General features: G+C 41.7%; 1 protein-coding gene across 1 annotated transcript in view; it reads right to left on the bottom strand.

Moving 5' to 3' along the window:
• The window catches only part of PRKCE (protein kinase C epsilon), a 661,730-nt gene that overhangs the window by 45,474 nt on the left and 597,635 nt on the right, over positions 1–18,621 (bottom strand). Inside the window, exons 12-13 of the mRNA XM_072635707.1 lie at positions 13,839–13,977; positions 9,929–10,117 (exon numbers count right to left, since the gene is read on the bottom strand). Of these exons, the coding sequence (XP_072491808.1) occupies positions 9,929–10,117; positions 13,839–13,977 (328 nt within the window). The remainder of the gene's footprint in view (positions 1–9,928; positions 10,118–13,838; positions 13,978–18,621) is intronic.

The following is an 18,621-nucleotide window of genomic DNA, read 5'->3' on the forward strand; positions in this document are numbered from 1 at the left end:
ATGATCTTATCTGGGGTTTTCTTGGTAAAGAGTGATTTGCCATTTCCTTCTCTAGTGCCAGGCCTAGAGGCCTGTGTGGGCTACCCGAGTCTTCTTACCTCACCTCCGAGGTCTTCGGTTGGCCAAAACCGGATGCTCATATGAGAGAAAGGACGTTCCAGAGTCGAACAAGGGTTGAGCTTTATTTCAGGGTTTCGGTTACAAGTGCAGGGGGGTCTTCCTTAGGAGGAAGAGGGGGAGATTTCCTAAGGAGGCTAAGATCTTAAGGGATTGGAAGTAGAAGTACAAGCGGGGAGAGAGGGGGAGGGGAGAGAGAAGAGAAGAGAAGCGGAGCCTACTGTCCTCTTGGCTCTCTAGATCATTTTACAGATGAGGAAACTAAGGCAAACAGGGTTAAGTAACTTGCCCAGGGTCACACAACTAGTAAGTGTCTGAGACTGGATTTGAACTCAGGAGATGTGTCTTCCTGACTCCAGGACTGGCACTGTCTCCACTGTGCCACCTAGAGGCCCTAATTACTATACTTAATTATGTTACTAAATAGAAGGAGGCTAAGGCCGCAGGATGGGGTGAAATGCTGAAGGAGGTTTAATGCTAGGGCCCTAGAATAAAGGCCAAACGGCCAAAATGGGGGGTAGAGACAAGTGCCCAGAATGAAGAACAGGACTCTGAAGACCAAAGGTGCCGTAAGTTTCTGCAAGACCTAATCTAGACCCTGACTTCAACCTGGAGTCTTTGAGACTGAACATGTGCCCTGGGAGCTAGAGTGTGAGGACTCTCCCTATAGCCTTCTGGTGGGTCTCCCTGCCTCAAGTCTCTCTCCCCATTTCAGTCCACACTCCTGGCTATCGGCTAGCTAGCTAGAAAGCTCTCAGAACAATATTCCTGAAGTCCAAGTCTGACTATATCACCTCCCTATTCGATAAACTGCCATGGCTCCCTATCACCTCCAGGACCAGTCATAAAACACTCTGCTTGCCTTGTAGAGCCCTTCGTAACCTGACCCGTTCTTCCTTTACAGTTGTGACATTGGCCTCTTTGCTGTTTCTCACAAGACACTCAATCTCCTGACTGCAGAGGCTCTCCTTGGCTTTCTCCAGAAGCCTTCTTTCTCCTCATCTCCTCCTCAGGTCTCAGCTAGAATCTCCCCTTGTGCAGAAAGCCTTTCTTGCTCCCTTTAATGCTAATACCTTCCTCTTGAGATTATCTCCAATCTATCTTGCACATATCTGATTTGTATATTGTTGGTCACATATCGTCTCCTTCATTAGACTGTGGTTTCCTGGAAAGCAGAGACTATTTTTTGCCTTTCTTTGTATCCCCAGAGCTTAGTACAGTATTTGGCATACAGTGGATACTTTAAAAATATATTTATTTGATTTTTAATTAATGGAATAAAACAAGCTTTTCCATAACATGGTATAATAAAAAAGAGATGATTGCACATGATTGACCTGACTTGGCTTGGCTAAATGACTACTATCTTGTAAATATCCATCCAAGGAATGGGGAGATGTCTCCACATCTGCTCTGCTCCTTCTCCTTGCTCTCCCCATTTAGAAGGGGAAAAGGTAGGGAGGAGAAGCCAAAGGGCAAAAGATACAAGCTTCCAGTACAGAAGGTACAGACTATTGATTTCATCCCCACAAGCCAATATCTTGATGTTTAGTTTCACATTCCCTGAGTTATAAGCAAAATCAACTTTATTCAAAAATTGCGGTCAAATGAATGGATATCCAAAGTGGCTGAGTATTGATAAAGCTATACTATGATGATACTCTGAGAACCTGGCTGTAGTGACTTTCAATCTCTCCTTTTTCTTCCTCTTCCTCACCCCACAATCCTAGTTAAGCTTCTAGCTGCATGTAGTACTGCCTGCATTATCCATCCCAAGTTTATTCCTTATATCCCAAGTATATTCCTTATATCCTCTGGCTGACATCTAATGAATTCATGTGTTTGAATGAGACTATAGATTCCTCCAGACCCCATGCTCCCCTTCCCTTGTCTCCCCTACAGGTCTAGCATAGAAGTTGTTTAGTAGACACTTCTTGAGACGTAGAGTTGTTTATTGGGCCGAAAGACACAAATTCTAGACCCAGTTTTATGACTTCCTCTGTGGACTTGGATAAATCATTTAATTCTCTGGGCCTCAGTTCTCTCATATGTAAAATAAGAAGCTCGGACTACAGGATTTCTAAAGTTCTCTCCAGCTCTAATATTCTACCATCCATGAGATCTTAGTTAACCAACTGAGTTCTAGTGACTTTGCCATGTACTTATTAACTGTTACTCTACTGGCAGTTACCATTCACTATCTTGTATTCTTCTTTAATAGTAGGACTGCAGATGTAAATTTGTAAGAAATCTTAGAAATCACCTTACCCAACTCCGCCCCCCCCATTTTACAGATAAGGAAACTAAGATCTAGAACGATAAAATGATTTACCTAAATTCACACAGAAAGTAAGAGTTAGAATAGGATTTGGACACACATCTTCTGACGTGAGATGCACACGGTGCTTGAAAATTTTTGCTTTCTCACCTGTAAAATAGGTAGTATAGATATTAAGATACCCATTTTACAAATGAAGAAACTGACACTGACACTGAGAGGTGAAGTCACTTTCTTGGTGATTTTCATGGCTATGAGTTATTTCCCCAGCTGAACTGTAAACCTCACAGAGGAAGGAAACCATATTTCCTACTCTTGGATTCTCCACAGTGCCAGGGATGGGCAACATAGCCAGTACTCAAAAAAGACTGGTTGAATCAACGGATGGATGTACTGATGCATAGAAGATGGATGGATGGATGAATGAATGTTTGGATAAATGGTTGAAGGAATAAATAAATAAATATGTTCTTTATTAAGTGGTACAGGAAGACGAGTTCAAAACCTGTCTTGGACACTTACAAGCTGTGTGACCCTGGACAAATCATACAAACTCTCTTGGCCTCAATGTGCTCATCTGTAAAAAGGAAGTTACCTACCTTATAGGGCTATTGTGAGGATCAAATGAGGTAACATGTAAAGTGCTTTACAAATCTTAAACTGTTATATAAGTAACTGCTACTTATTATTACTCAATCAAAGGTTTACCTTCATCCCAAGCCATACACTGACCTCTAACCCTGGAAACTAACATTTGTGCACATACCAGGTGCTTAATGAATGTTTATTCAACAGATTTGATCTCTGGTCATGGATTGATCTCTACCACTGATACCCCTTAATATTGGTCATAGATTGACCCTTGGCTTTGACCAGAAATTGATCCTGAGACCTGAGTACAGATTGTTCCTCAGCCCTGGATGCAAACTAATCCTTGTGCGTAGTGCCTAATAAATGTTTGCTAAACTAAATTTAATTGAACCTTGGCAAGACAGTGGCCTCTAACGTTGGCCAAAGACTAAAGTTGGTCATGGATTGACCCCTTGTTTCTGACCATAATTTGATCTCTATGTCTGAGTACAGATTGTCCTTTATTCCCTGGATGCAGAACAACTCATGCGCAGAGTAAGTGTTTAATAAATGTTTATTAAACTAAATTGACTTCTTCTCACAGACTGACCTCCAGTGCTAGCTAAAGACTCAATGATTCACAGAAAGGTCCATTAACAAAATGAACCCCATTAACTATGTCTGAAGTATCTAGGAGCTGGCCATCTAACAAACTCAATCTGACAGACCTTTAAATGCCTACTATATGCAGTTCAGGCTTGGGAGAGATAGGTGTAGAAAAAGAAGGAACTTTGCCCTGATGGATCTTAAAGTCTAATGGAAGATGTAATATATACACAAAAAAATGATACTGAAAAATTATACACATTAAGTAAGGGGCCATTAAAGTGCTATGTAAAAAGTCTGAAGAAAAGAAGGTGAAATTAGAGTTGGGTTTGAAAGCATGGGTAGGACTTCAAGAGGCTAAGAGAGAGGGAAGGAGAGGGCATGTTAGGTGAAGTGAAGGATGTGAGCAAAGATACAGAAGTGTCAAAGTTCTGACAATCACTCCACCTTATCTAGAACATAATAGGGCAATAGCATTAGATAATGCTGGAGAGACAGAGCTATAAGGATACCAAGTAAAAATTTTAACTTTATTCAGCAGCAAAGAAGGAGATGCTGAAGATTCTTTGAGCAGAGGAGTGACATGACCATATTGATGAAGAAAGAAGATTTTTTTGGCAGTAATTATCATCTCTATACCAATGAATTCCAAATCTATATTTCCAGTCTGAGCTTCAGTCTCACATCACCCAACGTTTATTGGACATTCCAAAATGGATGTTGAGAAGCATCTCAAACTCAGCATATCCAAAAAGGAAGTCATTACCTCCCTCACTCAACAACCCACCCTTCATCCATCCATCTCTATTTCTATAAATGACACCACCATCCTTCTAGTCTTCCAGTAATAGCAGCATCATTTTTAACTCCTCAGCCTCCCTCATCTCATAAATCTGATCAGATGCCCAGCTGAATTGGGTTTTACTGACTAGTTTCCCTTCTCTTTCCTTCCCTTCCACTTAAACCTACTGTACTGTGAAGTTCAGACACCATGGGGCTCCTACCCCCTGCCTAAGAACTGTCTTCTGAACCCTCCTGGCTTTAGAGTGATTATCAAAATCACTGTTTTTGTTGCTGTTTCTCTCACAGTCTGATGTCTTTCTTTTCTTTGCCTCATTAAAGGGGCCATGCCCTGGTGCCATTGACAGACATAATGAAGTCAGAAGGAGGATAATAAGCTTGGTTTTGAATGTGATGAGTTTGAAGTATGCTCCTAAGACATCAACACAAAGTTCTGTATGCATTTGCAAATGTAAGTCTAGAGATCAAGAGAGAGTAGCTAAAGATTGAGGAGTCATACACAGAGGGTGATATCATAAGCAACTGAGGAAAGCAAGGAATAATTTACCTGTCAGATCTATGAAGAAGGGAAGAAATTATGACCAAACAATAGAGAGAGAACATTATGAAATGCAAAATGGATAATTTTGTTTACATTAAAATAAAAAGGTTTTGTACAAACAAAATCAATGTAACCAAGATTAGAAGGAAAGCAGAAAGTTGGGAAACAATTTTTACAGCCAGTATTTCTGATGAAGACCTCATTTCTTGAATATATAGAGAATTAACTCAAATTTACAAGAATACAAATCATCCCCCAATTGATAAATGGTCAAAGGATATGAATAGGCAGTTTTCAAATGAAGAAATTAAAGCTATCTACAGTCATATGAAAAAATGCTCTAAATTACTACTGACCAGAGAAATGCTAATTAAAACAATTCTGCGGTGCCACCTCACATCTATCAGATTGGCTAATATGACTGAAGAGGAAAATTATAAATGCTGGAGAAGAAGTGGGGAAATTGGAACACTAATGCATTGTTGGTGGAGTTGTGAACTGATCCAACCATTCTGGAGAACAATTGGGAACTATACCCAATGGGGAACCAAACTGTACATACCCTTTGATCCAGCAATACCACTATTAGGTCTATATCCCAAAGAGATCATATGGAAGAGGACACACATGTAAAAAAATATTTTTACTAGTTCTTTTTGTGGTGGCAAAGAACTGGAAATTGTAGTGATGCTCATCAATTGGAGAATGGCTGAACAAGTTGTGGTGTATGAATGTAATGTAGAACTATTGTTCTATAAGAAATGATGAGCAGGGGGATCTCACGAAAACCTGGAAAGACTTAGATAACTGATGCTGGGTGAAGTGAGTAGAACCAAGAGAACACTGTACACACACTAACAACATTGTGCAATGATCAACTGTGATAGACTTAGCTCATTTCAGAAATACAATGATTTGAGACAATTCCAAAAGACTGGTAATGGAAAGTGCTATCCACATGCAGAGAAAGAACTGTGGATTAAATGCATATTAAAACATACTATTTTTACTTTTTTTTTTGTTTATTTCCTTCCTGTGGTTTTCCCCTTTTGTTCTGATTCTTCTTTTACAACATGACTAATGTGAAAATGAGTTCAACATGATTATACAGGTATAACCTATATCAGATTGTTTGCTATCTTGGGCAGGGAGGGAGAAAAAATTGGAACTCAAAATCTTACAAAAATGAATGTTGAAAACTATATATGTAATTGGAAAAAAATAAAATACTATCAAATGAAAAAAGAAGATTGGGGAGTCATCTCCATTCAGAGGACAGTTAATGCTCTGGGAATAAATGAGATTATAAAGGGGAAAGTAGATAGAAGAAGACTAAAAACAGAGCCTTGCAAAACAGTTGCTAATTGAGTGGCTGAAAAGGGCAAGGAGTCAACAAAGGGGAAGAAAAGAAAAAGAAAAAAAGGAAAAGAAAAGAAATTTACATGATAACTTTATTATATCTTTAAAAGAAGTAGCAAGTTGTGCCCAATAGATTTGCAGCTTCATGTGCAATCATCTTTTTTATTATGCTACGTTATGGAAATGTTTGTTTTATTCTATGAATTAAAAATAAAATGAATTTTTAAAAAATATGTATGATTAGAGAAATAAGAGGGGAGTCAGGAAAGCTTGTCTTTGAAACCACAGGGGCAGAGCTAGTGCACAAACAAAGGATGGTCAATGGTGGCAAATGCTTCAGAGGGAAAGAGGGATAAACTTAGCAAAAAGCTGGGACACCTCCTTTCCTGAGACAGAAGGGAAGGAGGACAGAGTAGAGGAGGACGCATACCAATTTTTAGAACAGACTCAAGAGAGTTCCCAGTAGATGACCTTGATTTTCCCATTAAAGTATGAGGTCAAGTCCTCTACTATATTAATGTGAGATATTGGGGGGCATTTGGGAACTTAAGGAAAGAAGATGATGTTAAGAATAATGAAAATAACATCCAGGATGTTTCAAAAGTTTTAGTGCTAATAAATCTGATTTGGCCATTTAAACTGTTAAGGCTTAGAACTATTCCCTATATAAAATGCTTTAAGATGATCTCATTTGATTCCCACAACGTTACGTGGCAGATGCTATCCTAGTCTTCATTTTATATTGGAGGAAGTTGAGGCAGATGAAGGTTAGGTGAACTTGCTCAGGGTCACACAGCTAGCTCGTGTCTGAGGCAGGATTTTGTACTCAGGTCTTGCTGGCTCCAAGCCCAGCACTCTCTACTGAATCACCAGGAGGAATGAAATGGAGAGTCAAGAATCAGTTGGCCAACAAACATTTATTAAGCTCTAACAATGACAAAATTGGGTCCAAGTGTTCAGAGCAAGACATTTTGCTAGGCCCTCAAAGATGGTAACATTTTCCTGGGGGAAAACAATAAACACATGAAAAAATGTAAACAATGGAGATATAAGGTTATTTCAGGGTAGCGGAGGCACTGATCCCTGGAGGGTGGGGTGCGAGATCAGGGAAGACCTCTTGTAAGGGGCAGCATGTGAGCTGAGCTTTGGAAGATTCTACAAGGCAGGTGAGGAGAGAGTACATTCTGGGCATGGGAGACAGTCTCAGCAAAGGTGTGGAGGTCAGAGATGGGCAAGGAATAACAATTTAAGATGGGCATGTGATTATAATAAGTCTAGAAAGTTCGAGATTGGGAAGGGTTTTAAATGTCAAACTTCAGAGACAACAGAAGACCACTGGAGAATGATCTAGGCAGCCCTCTGCTTTAGGAAAATTGTGTTAGCAGCTATGTAGAGGATGGGTTGGGGAAGGCAGAGATTAGAGGTCAGTGAGGAGGCTAACTACCTAGTAGGATAATCAACAGCTGATCTGTATGAGTTTTTATAAGTGCTTTAGTGACCATAAAACTTGAAGGTAGGTAATATGAATATAATTTGTCCTATTTTGCATATGAGGACACTGAGATCCCTGGAGGCTAAATGAGCTGGCTAATAAGAACCATAGCCAAAATTTGAATCCAGGTCTTTTGACTTCACATTCATTGTAATGTCACTAAACCATGCAGAGACAGCAAGGTGGTGTGGTGGATAGAGTGTAGGGTCTGGAATTAGGACTTAGTACTCACTAGTATACTCACTAGCTGTACAATCCTGGGCAAGTCACCATTTGCCTTACTTTCCTCAACTGTAAAATAGGAGTAATGATAGCTGTGAGGATCAAATGAGACAATAATTCTAGAGCACTTAGTACAGTATCTGGCACACAGTAGGTGCTTAATACATCCTTCCTTCCCTCTTTCCTTCCTTCTTTCCTCTTTCTTTCTTTCCTTCCCTCCCTCTTCCCTTCCTTCTTTCTTTTTCCTTCTTTCCCTCCTTCTTGCCTTCTCTAAGGCCCTCCAAAAGGATTTGATTTCAAAGATCCATTCCAGTGTCAATCCTGTGATCCTAAGATTTATAAAGACAAATAGAAATAAAAGACAGTACATCCCAATCCACATAGCCCTAATAGACAATTTCCCATCTGCCACAGGGACATCATAATACATACTCTGTTCATTTTATAGAATTTTCAGGAAGATACAATGAGAATAAGACAGTGCTTGTCAAACATGAAGCATTTTGAGATGTGGGAGGAATCAGTGTGGTAGAGATGGACATCTTGTCCAGCCAAACTGCTAATACTGGGAGCAGGAAGTTTTATGATTGGTCACACTGTTACGAAGATGCTATTTTTATTTAATTTAATCTCTCTCTCTCTCTCTCTCTCTCTCTCTCTCTCTCTCTCTCTCTCTCTCTCTCTCTCTCTTTCTCTCTCTCTCCCTCTCTCCTCTCTCCCTCCTTCCTCCCTCCCTCCCTCTACTCCTTGAGCCACCAGGCTGGTAAATTAAGTGAACACAACCCAGTTGGGTAGCATGCTAGACAGAAGGCCAGCATTCATACAGATCCCTATCTGATGCCTCCCTCCCCTTCCAGCCAGCACCCAGGATGTGATGTATTAGGGATCAAAGATAACAAAGCAGCTTGAGTTGTTTGCATTTTGCCTCCTTCCTCCTCCCACCTCCCAAAATCTGGTGCTGGAGGAGACAAATTTAGAGAGTGTACAACCACAGAGAACACAAACATTCTGTTTCTTTCCCACAAGCAGAATAATTTATCCCAGGCCATGTCCTTCTGACAGCAGTCTCTGAACTGTGCCTGAACTCCCAGTACAGTGCCTATCCTTAGGTCCTCCAATTCAGCTATGAAAGGGAAGAAAAAACATGAAAGGACAGGACAGATGAGAGAAAGAGAGTCAAAGAAGGAGAGGAAGAGAAGGAAGAGGGAAGAGGAAATGGAGAGACAGAGGGGAAGAGAGAGAGACAATGAGAAAGAAAGAATGATGAATGAGAGAATGAGAAAGAAATGGACACTATGCCTACCACTTGATTCAGAGATAGTGCTAGATCTATATCCTAAGAGGTCAAAATAAAGAGAAAATATATATACAAATGTTTATAGCACCTCTTTTGGTAGTGGCAAAGAACTGGAAATGAAGGGCATATCCATCAATTGGGATACATTTGAATAAGTTATCATATACAAATGTAATGGAATGCTATTGGGCCATAAGAAATGTTGAAAGGAATGGCTTTAAAGAACTCCTGGAAGAATTGTATGAACCAATGCAGAGTGAAGTGGGCAGAACCAGGAGAACAATTTACATAAAAATATTATTCTAAAGACCAATAGTTTTAAAAGACTTCCGAACTCTGATCGATGTGATGATCAGCCACTATTCTAGAGAACCAACGATGAAGCACGCTATCCACCTCCCAAAAGAGACTTCAGATGCAGAAGGCAACATACATTTCTGGACATGGCCAATGTGGGGATTTGTTTTCCTTGAGTGGACATATTTTTTCTCTTTCTTCTTTCTTCTTTTCAGTGAGGGAAGAGAAAAACCCCAAATGCTTGTTAACTGACAAAATACAATTAAATTAAAAAAGAAATGGGACATGTGACAGAGACACAGGGAAGGTTCAGAGAATACAAAAGGGGGTTCAGGGAGAGATACTCACTGCTTTGAGAATACTGACAGCTTCTTTGCTGAGCCAGACTGGGTAGAGCACATCGTCATGGAGGATGGATTCAAAGAGGTCATCTTCATTATCGGCCTCAAAAGGTGGCTGCCCGGCCATCATCTCATACATCAGCACCCCTAGGGCCCACCAGTCCACTGAGGGGCCATATTCTAGCTCCTGAAGGATCTGTCCAGGGTGGGAAAAAGCTAGTTAGTGGCAAGGCCCAGATCCTAGCAAGAGTCAAATAAAGCTTAGATAGACAACAAGGAGAAAGGCAAGAGAAGGTAGCTCTGAAGGCTCATCTTTTTCTGACTAGGTTTTTTCCTTAAGAAAAGCCACTCCTAATTAAGAGAGATATGTGCCAATGTTGTGAGCTTGACCTACACAGAAGCAATCCCTGAGTGAGCCCCATGATTGAAAAATGAAACATGGCTTTCCTACATGATACATAACCCATCCTTATCTGTCTGAAACAGGTTGGGTGGCATCTCACTTACAAGTGGGATGAATGCAATGGTAGCTCCAGGCTCCGTAGATTATTATGAACTGAGAATATGAAACACAGACTGTAGAGCGGGAAGGGAAGCTGGAGATGATTTAGTGCCATCCCCTTACTTAACAGATGAGGAAACTGAAGACTAGGTTTATGCATAAACTCCAAACTCTAGTTTGGAGTCAAAAGGCCTATATATGAATTTGGTGAAATGCTTAGACAAACAGCAATATTTGTGTCTTAGTTTCCTTGTCTGTAAATGAGATGATCTCTAACATCTCTTCCAGTTTCAAACTCTAAATGCTTAGAAGGGGAGTACCTGAGGTTACACAGCTTAGTAAAGAACAAGATTCAGCGAAGAAACCAGGCTTAGACTAGAATGGGGTTTGCAGACCCATGTGCGCCATACCCCATCTGGCTATGTGGCTTTGTAGTAGTCCCACAGCCTTTCTGGGGCTAGGCTACTCCAAGACAAGGCATCCTTCCAGGTCACTGGTCCTTGTGATTCTTGTGGAGACTGGCAAGGGAAGCCTCCTGGTGTGTGGCACCAGTCTTTGGCTGAGCTCTGAGATCCAAGAGCAGTAAGTTAGGAAAGGAAGAGGCAGGACTGAGGGGTCTGACTCCAGCCTAATGTACTCATTCCTATTTACTCCTGACAGGCTGCAGAATTTTGAATTAAAAAAGAAATTTAAGGAAATGTAGTCAGCTTGAAATTCTTCACTGGCTAGTGAGTCTATTACGTTCTGCAGCCTTTATCTCAATGTCTAAGAGCATGGTACTAGTAAGTTTAAAGTCACAGGTTCTCTACCATGTATGACAGTTAACTTTGTTCTGTTTCATGGCTTGGGGGCAGCTGGGTGGCATAGTGGATAGAGCAACAGGCCTGGAATCATTAAGATCTGAGTTCAAATCCAGCCTCAGGCACTTACTAGCTATGTGACCCTGGGCAAGTCATTTAACCCTGTATGCTTCAGTTTTCTCATCTTTAAAATAAGCTGGAGAAGGAAAGGCCAAACCACTCCAGTATCTCTGCCTAGAAAACTCCAAGTGGGGTCATGAAGAGTTGTACATGACTGAAACAACTCAACAAAAGTTCTGCCCCCTGACCAGCCATCTCACAGCATAGAGTACTGGACTCTAAGGTTTTTTGGACTGCCTTCTATGAGCTGTAGGGTTCTTTTTTAGTTTAGAGTCCTACAATCTCATAATCTTTTCAGTTCTCAAACAGACAATACTATGAAATGGGTGCCCACAAAGGGAGAATCAGTAAGAATGCAGATGGCTCAGCACTCTGCTGCAGAAACCACTGCAAGTGGAGAGGTTTTGGATGATGGGCGGAAGCATCCTTGTCCTGGGTCCTGGAGAGCATGTTGTTATTGAACAGTTCATCAAGTCCTTGACTCTGCACCTTCCCCTCTCTTTGCTCAACAGAGGGAGGGCAGAGGAAGGAGAAGGAATTGAAATGCCAACCTATCCCAGAAGCTGCCTCTCTGGAGCTCTGCTTCCAAGCTGGGTGGAGGTTATGGGAAAGCTGTAGCCATCACTTCTGTCACTTCACCTTCTTGCTCTATAATCATCCAATGCTCCCCACTAAAACAGGACAGCTCTCCAAGATTTTTGTAAAGAGGAGACAGTTTTTTCCTGACTCTGAAGCCGTAAAATTAGAAAAGGGGTATTAAAAACAAAGTCCTTAGCCAAGAAGAAAGACACCCTTTTAATTTCTTCTTCCCTAGTAGGTTCACTTTGAATACCACTTCCTCCAGGAAGCCTACCCTGATGGCTTTATTGTTCTAGATGAGCAAAAGCCAGGAGTTTAGTCACTGCCTTCAGTAACAGGGAGGAGGCCTTGGTCTCCCAGTATGTTGGCAAGGTGACCTGTGGGTGAACTTTCAGATAGATTTGATTGAATCTTTGGTAACACCCTGTTCACCCTTCTCAGTGGCTTCCCACTTCTTTTGGGGTGCCATATTTTGTAAGATTCTTGCTAGGCTTGGCTCTGTTAATCTCTACTTCCTAATTGCCTTCTTGAAGATGGAGGTGTTGACAGCCTGCATCAAGTGGGAGGGCATTGGGTTTTGTAGTCAACACCCAGGGTGGAGGGGAATTGGAATTGGGAGAAAACAGGCAGGAACTGACTTCAGAGATGGAAGTTTCCAGGTCATGGTGTTGTTGGGACAACAAGATTAATCAACCACTTGAGATGGATGTGAAAGAGAAGGAGATAAGCCAAGATCCCTAAGATCTAGGGAAGGGAGCCTGCCCAAGCACAGGACATACACAGAGGAGAAAAGTATTGAGACAGGGTCAACAAATACCTGTATGCTTCATAACATTAATACAGGATGCCAACTCTCTTTCCTTTTGTCCCTTGCTTCTAATGACCCCAGATCGTATGCTTATTTGTACATCTGTTTGGATAGCTGCTTGTGCTTTCCAAGTCCACCTAGGTAATCTCCTTTATGTTTTCCCAAGAACCCTGTTAGGGCAGGTCCTATGACTCTCCCCATCTGTTAGAGGAGGAACCTGTCAGAGAGGTTCAGTAACTGGATTGAGGTTACACAGTAAATTAAGTGGTAGAGCTGGGTCCAGAATGGGGCTTCCTGACTTCCCACACCTCAGGTTTCTAGAGCACTTGGTGAAAGGGCATATGAGTCAAGGATGGACTGGTCCTCTCTGCTCTTCAGAGAATTCATATATTAAATGAAGTAGCTCCCGAGTTGCTTTGAAAATGAATGACTCCATGGAGTGGGGAAAAGGAAGGGCTTATGAACACCCACTTGTTTCCATTTTATTACCATTAAAACCTGACCAATTGTTCTTTTCAAGCATCTGTCAAATGTCATGCTGGAAATGATCTTTATCGCCCCACAGTGAATTCAGTGTTTCCCTGGTCCATCTACCAGGCTGATTTGGAGAAGCTGAGAACAAACACAAACTTTAGGATGAGTTTACTTGTTTTTACTTTTAAAACCAGTGACAAGATGAAATCACCAACTTTGACACCATTTTCAATTTAAACATACAGAAAAATGTCCTTCCCTTCCCTTTTCTGTCCTGTTGCTATTGAGGGAGAAAAAAAAATCCAAAGCAAATCCTTTGAGGTGATAGAGTCATGAATTTATCATTAGTGATTTGTCAGTGATAAAACTGCTTGCTCTTAGAGTTCTTACAGAATGCCCAGCAGTGAAAGCAACATTGAGGGGTGATGTGTTTCTTTTAGTTCTGGGCTTTCATCAGTTGACAATCCTGATCACTTCCTTCAGTTTGAGTTCAGCAGGCTTCTCCTCCTCCACCTCCTACCCCCAGGTTGATCACAGGTCCTCCCAGGACAAAGGCCAGCACAGTGCCTGGGAAAACCTGCTTACCTGGTACACCTTTGTGGGCTGTCAAGCCCACCGTGGGTAGAGAACTCACCTCTGGCGCAATGTAATCGGGAGTCCCACAGAAAGTGGTAGTGGTCACACCGTTCAAAATCCCTTCCTTACACATCCCAAAATCAGCCAGCTTACAGTGACCTTCTGCATCGAGAAGAATATTATCCAGTTTCAAATCCCTGCATAGACAAAAGAATAATCATACCATTAACACTTCTCTGACATGACATACAGGCTTTGTCCTGAATTGGCATATCCAGTTGGGTAAGGAGTCATATCTCAAGGAAATCTGAAGCAAGGAAGTCTTTGAGGTAGGAAATATTTCCCAGATGATATCCCAAATGGTTCCCCCATGGCTGCCAAAATGAAGTCTATGTCTTGCAAAAAAATGTTTTTTGCTTTCTCCCCTGGCTGATAACACTAGGGGATATACTAGAGTTTTTGCAAATCATTGAAGAGACAAATATTTATTAATTATCCTATAGTCTACATCAATACAAGAGAGGTCTCCTATCCAGCCCTCAAGGAGCTGAAGATATAGTTTAAAGAACAATGTTCTAAGGTTAATAATAAGAATTTGACATCAGGTTCTGATGCTGCCAATTTTTAAATGAGAGACCCAGAGAACATTAAGGCAGGAAGGGACCTTATAAAGATTTCTTTCCTCAGAAGGGTCTTGAGTCTCAATTTCTTTCCCTTAATTAGGGGAATGATAATACTGGTATTACCTCCTTCACAGGACTGCTATGCAAATTAGTAAGATTATTTATGTTGTCCTTCATTATGAAGAGGACCAGTGATATCACAGGGTGACATCTTGACTCATGGGTAAACTGGATTTAAGAGAAACTAAGTTGCACCAAGTTGTCAGTCTCACTCTGTCTTCCAGAGTCATCCAAGTTCAGATTATTTAGGGGGAAGCCATCTGAAAAACACAAATGGCTGCCTACATATAAAAGAGCTATCAGCAGTATTACCATCACAAGTAAACCACATCTAATATAAGACATATCTAATATATCTATATATAATATATATCACATATATCTAATATAAGATATATATCTATCAACAGAAGAGATCAATATAAGATGTGGAATCAAGTGTGGCACAGACTTCAAAGGTGCAGCATATAAGCAGATCAGACAAGAAGAAATTAACGAGAAGCCTGAATAACATGGGGAAGGATTTATGGAAGCTGGGCCTTGCCAGAAGGTTCAGGTTTGGATAGAAAGAGAAGAAGGAAGGCATTTCCATAAGAGAAGCTGAAGGAGGTTAGGGTGGCAGTAGTGGAGGGGACCAAAGTCACAGAAATATAACTATCTGTGTCCCTCCTCTTTAGGGCTGGAAAGAACATGGCGCATGCACAAGAAAGTAAATGAGATAGTAATTTCAATAAGAAAAGAGAGAGTTAAACATGTGTGGAGGAAAAGAAGAAATGGGGGTGGGATGGAATCTTCACCCTGAGGGCAAGGAGAGGCTACTATAGGCAGGAAAATGACCAGAAGAAAATAATGTTTTAGGGATAACTGTCTGGCAGCAACAAAAAGGATGGAGAAACAGGAGAGAGAGTAGAGGCATGGAGGGCTCCTAGGAAATCAGAGCTCTAGGCAGAATAGCTTAGGGATGGTGCTCTGGTCTTGGATCCAGGAAGACCTAGGTTTGAATCCCACATCTGATGCCTCAGCTATTTTTAGGCTGTGTGTGGGATCCTGAGCAGATCTATTTCTTCATCTGTAAAATGCAGGTGTTGTACACAAAAGTCCCTTTCAGCTATAAATCTATGATATTAAGATCACAATAGTAATCAAATTATCTTAGTGTGTGCCATGTCTGGAGATAAGTCAAGCTCTGACTCATCTCTTCCCAAGTCCATGCTCACACAACATGAGTTACCCTTAGGGAGCCTGGGTCTGGAGTCAGGAAGACCTGAGTTCAAATTTGTCTTCAGATACTTCCTAGCTGTGTGACCCTGGGCAAGTCATTTAACCCTATTTGCCTCAATTTCCTCATCTGTAAAATGAGCCAGAGAAGGAAGTAGCAAACCACTCCAGTATCTTTGCAAAGAAAACCTCAGATGGAGTCATAAAGAATCAGACACAACCAAAATGACTGAATGACAACTAGGGAGCCTGGGTATGGAGCCAGGGAGAGCTGAGTTCAAATGTGACCTGTAACATTTACTAGTGTGGGAAGTCACTTAACTTCTTTCTGCCTCAGTTTCCTCAACTGTAAAATGAGGATAATGAAGGGCCCTTCCTTGCAAAATTGTTACAAGGATCAAACGAGAAAATATTTGGAAAAGCACTTGGTACAGTGCCTGGTACAGAATAGGTTCTATATAAATTCTTGTTCCTTTCCCTTCCCCCAAAATGAGATTCATGCCAGTGACTGGTTTGAGTTGCACACTGCAGGGCATCAGAAAGCATAGCCCCTCCAAAGGAAACCAGAAATCTGCTTATTATGATCCTGCTTTTCAAACAAAATGTAAGAGGGTCTCTGGGACATTTTTGCTGAGGGGTCTGTGAACTTGAACTTTTGATACTGTTTAACATTATTCACTCAGAGCAATGGTGGGGGCAGGAAATATTTTCAACTCTCTCCTCTCCAGCATGTGACCCAGTTTCCGACTCCCAGAGAGGGCAGGGACTAGCTCCAAAATGTGCTGACAAAGCACACGAATGAAATGACAGCCGTTGGAGCATAACAGCCATTGCACGGGAGAAAATGTGTGCCAGTCCCTCCAATCCGCTGCCTTAGCAAAGCATGGCCGAGTCTCCTTCCCAGCAGCTGCCAAGAGGGAGGGTTTGTATTCAGGTCAGCAAACACTTATTGACTGCCTCTTGTTTGTAGAACCTTGGGCTCCTGACTAAGGGAATCAGAGCAGATAAGATAAAAGAGACTCCCAGTACCTGGAGAGCTGTTAAGTGCAAAAGACACAAGAGGATACATGACGAATGGAGGAGAGCTGGAAAACATCTGGCTTCCTCTCAGAGCCAGCTCCAAGGCCATTTTCTGCAGGAGGTCTTTCCTGGTCCTCCCAGCTACCCAGGCCTTCCCCTCTCAGACTCCCTACATTTTCCCTAGGAGTATTTTCTATGCTCCCAGTAACCTAGCTCTGTGCGGTCTCCTCCCTTAGAGTGTGCCTGACTGGTGGGGGCTTTTTTTGTGTTGGTGCCTTTTCTTGTTTGTACAAGGTTGTGTTTGCATTTGGTGGTTTGCTTGTTATCTCCCCAGTAGACTGTGACCTTCTTGAGAACAAGAACTGTCTTCTGCTTTTCTTTGAATCCTTAGCACTCAGCACAGTGCCTGGCACATAGTAGGCACTTCACAAATTCTTGTTGACTAACTGCCTTTCTTCATGTCTCTAGTGTTTAGTACAGTGCTTGACACATAGTAGGCTCTTCATAAATGCTTGTTGACTGACTGCCTTTCACAGACACTTGACATTCACTAGCTATGTGACCTTGGGCAAGTCATTTAACCCCAACTGCCTCATCCTGGGTCATCTCCAGTCATCCTGATGAATATCTGGTCACTGGATTCAGATGGCTCTGGAGGAGAATTGAGGCTGGTGACCTGCACAGCCCTCTCTCACTCAAAACAGTCAAGTGCAAGTCATGTCATCATTTCTTTGATGGCATGGTCTTCGGCAACGAAGGACGAACACACACACAGTGTTTAGGACAGAGTCTGGCTCATAGCAAGAGCCTGATAACTGACTAAAGTGCTGTTGGAGTCCTAGAGATCAGGGAAGGCTTCCTGGATTCAGGAGTATTTGAGCTCCGTTTTAAAGGTTGGGTTATAATCCAACAAGGACAGCTAGGTGGCACAGTGGATAGAGTGCCGGCCTGGAGTCAGGAAGACTTATCTTCCTGAATTCAAATCAGGATTTAGATATTTACTAACTGTGTGACCCTGGACAAGACATTTAACCCTGTGGGCCTCAGTTTTCTCATCTGTAAAATGAGCTGGAAAGGAAATGGCAAACCACTCCAGTGTCTTTGCCAATAAAATCCCAAATGAGGTCAGAAAGAGTTGGACATGACTGAAACAGCTGAACACCACCACCACCAGTAATCCAACAGGTACAAAACAGGAAGAAGGTCATTCTCAGCATAAGGAAAAGAATGATCAAAAGGATGAAGGTAGAAAATATCAGAGTAAAGCATCTGGGGTGGGGTAGGGAGAGTAGAGAACATTTCAGTTTGTCTGGAGAAAAAGTTGAAGGCTAGAAATGTGGGGTGGAAAGTTGTAGGAAGTCTTTGAAATCCAGGAAGAAGAGGTTTATAGATGAGGAAAGAAGGAATAATGAATGAGGGAGGGGGTCAGGAAAACAGGATATTTTGCCAATTCTGTTACCAATTCGATGGATGACAAACTGGGTGACTGAATGGTGAGTGTTGAAAAGAAATGATGAAAATCCAGCAAATGTGTCAAAGAAATTTGCTATTCACATTTTGGATTATAAATAGTTTTTACTGGTAAATAGTTTTTACTGGTAATGAGTGAAATCAGAGATTCTGTTTCCATGTAAGCAGAATGGCACCTTAGAGACTCTCTGGCTGCCAAGCATCATTGACACCTGGAATGCCACCATTAGACTGTGGGAGCCTGAGCCACAATGACCTTGGAGGCAGGATTCCAGACTGGATGTCGCTGCCAGCTGAGCAGGGAAACCTTTCGAACAAAGCTTCTAGTGCTTTGGATTTAGCATTTAGGGAGACTACAGTTATAGCATAATTGAGTTAAACTGTGAACTTAACCCCCTTCTCTCTGGAGACTGAGGTAATACAAGGTGGGGTAGGATATTGGGCAGTTAG

This window comes from Notamacropus eugenii, chromosome 1, assembly GCF_028372415.1.
Source record: "Notamacropus eugenii isolate mMacEug1 chromosome 1, mMacEug1.pri_v2, whole genome shotgun sequence".
Taxonomy (NCBI): Eukaryota; Metazoa; Chordata; class Mammalia; order Diprotodontia; family Macropodidae; genus Notamacropus; species Notamacropus eugenii.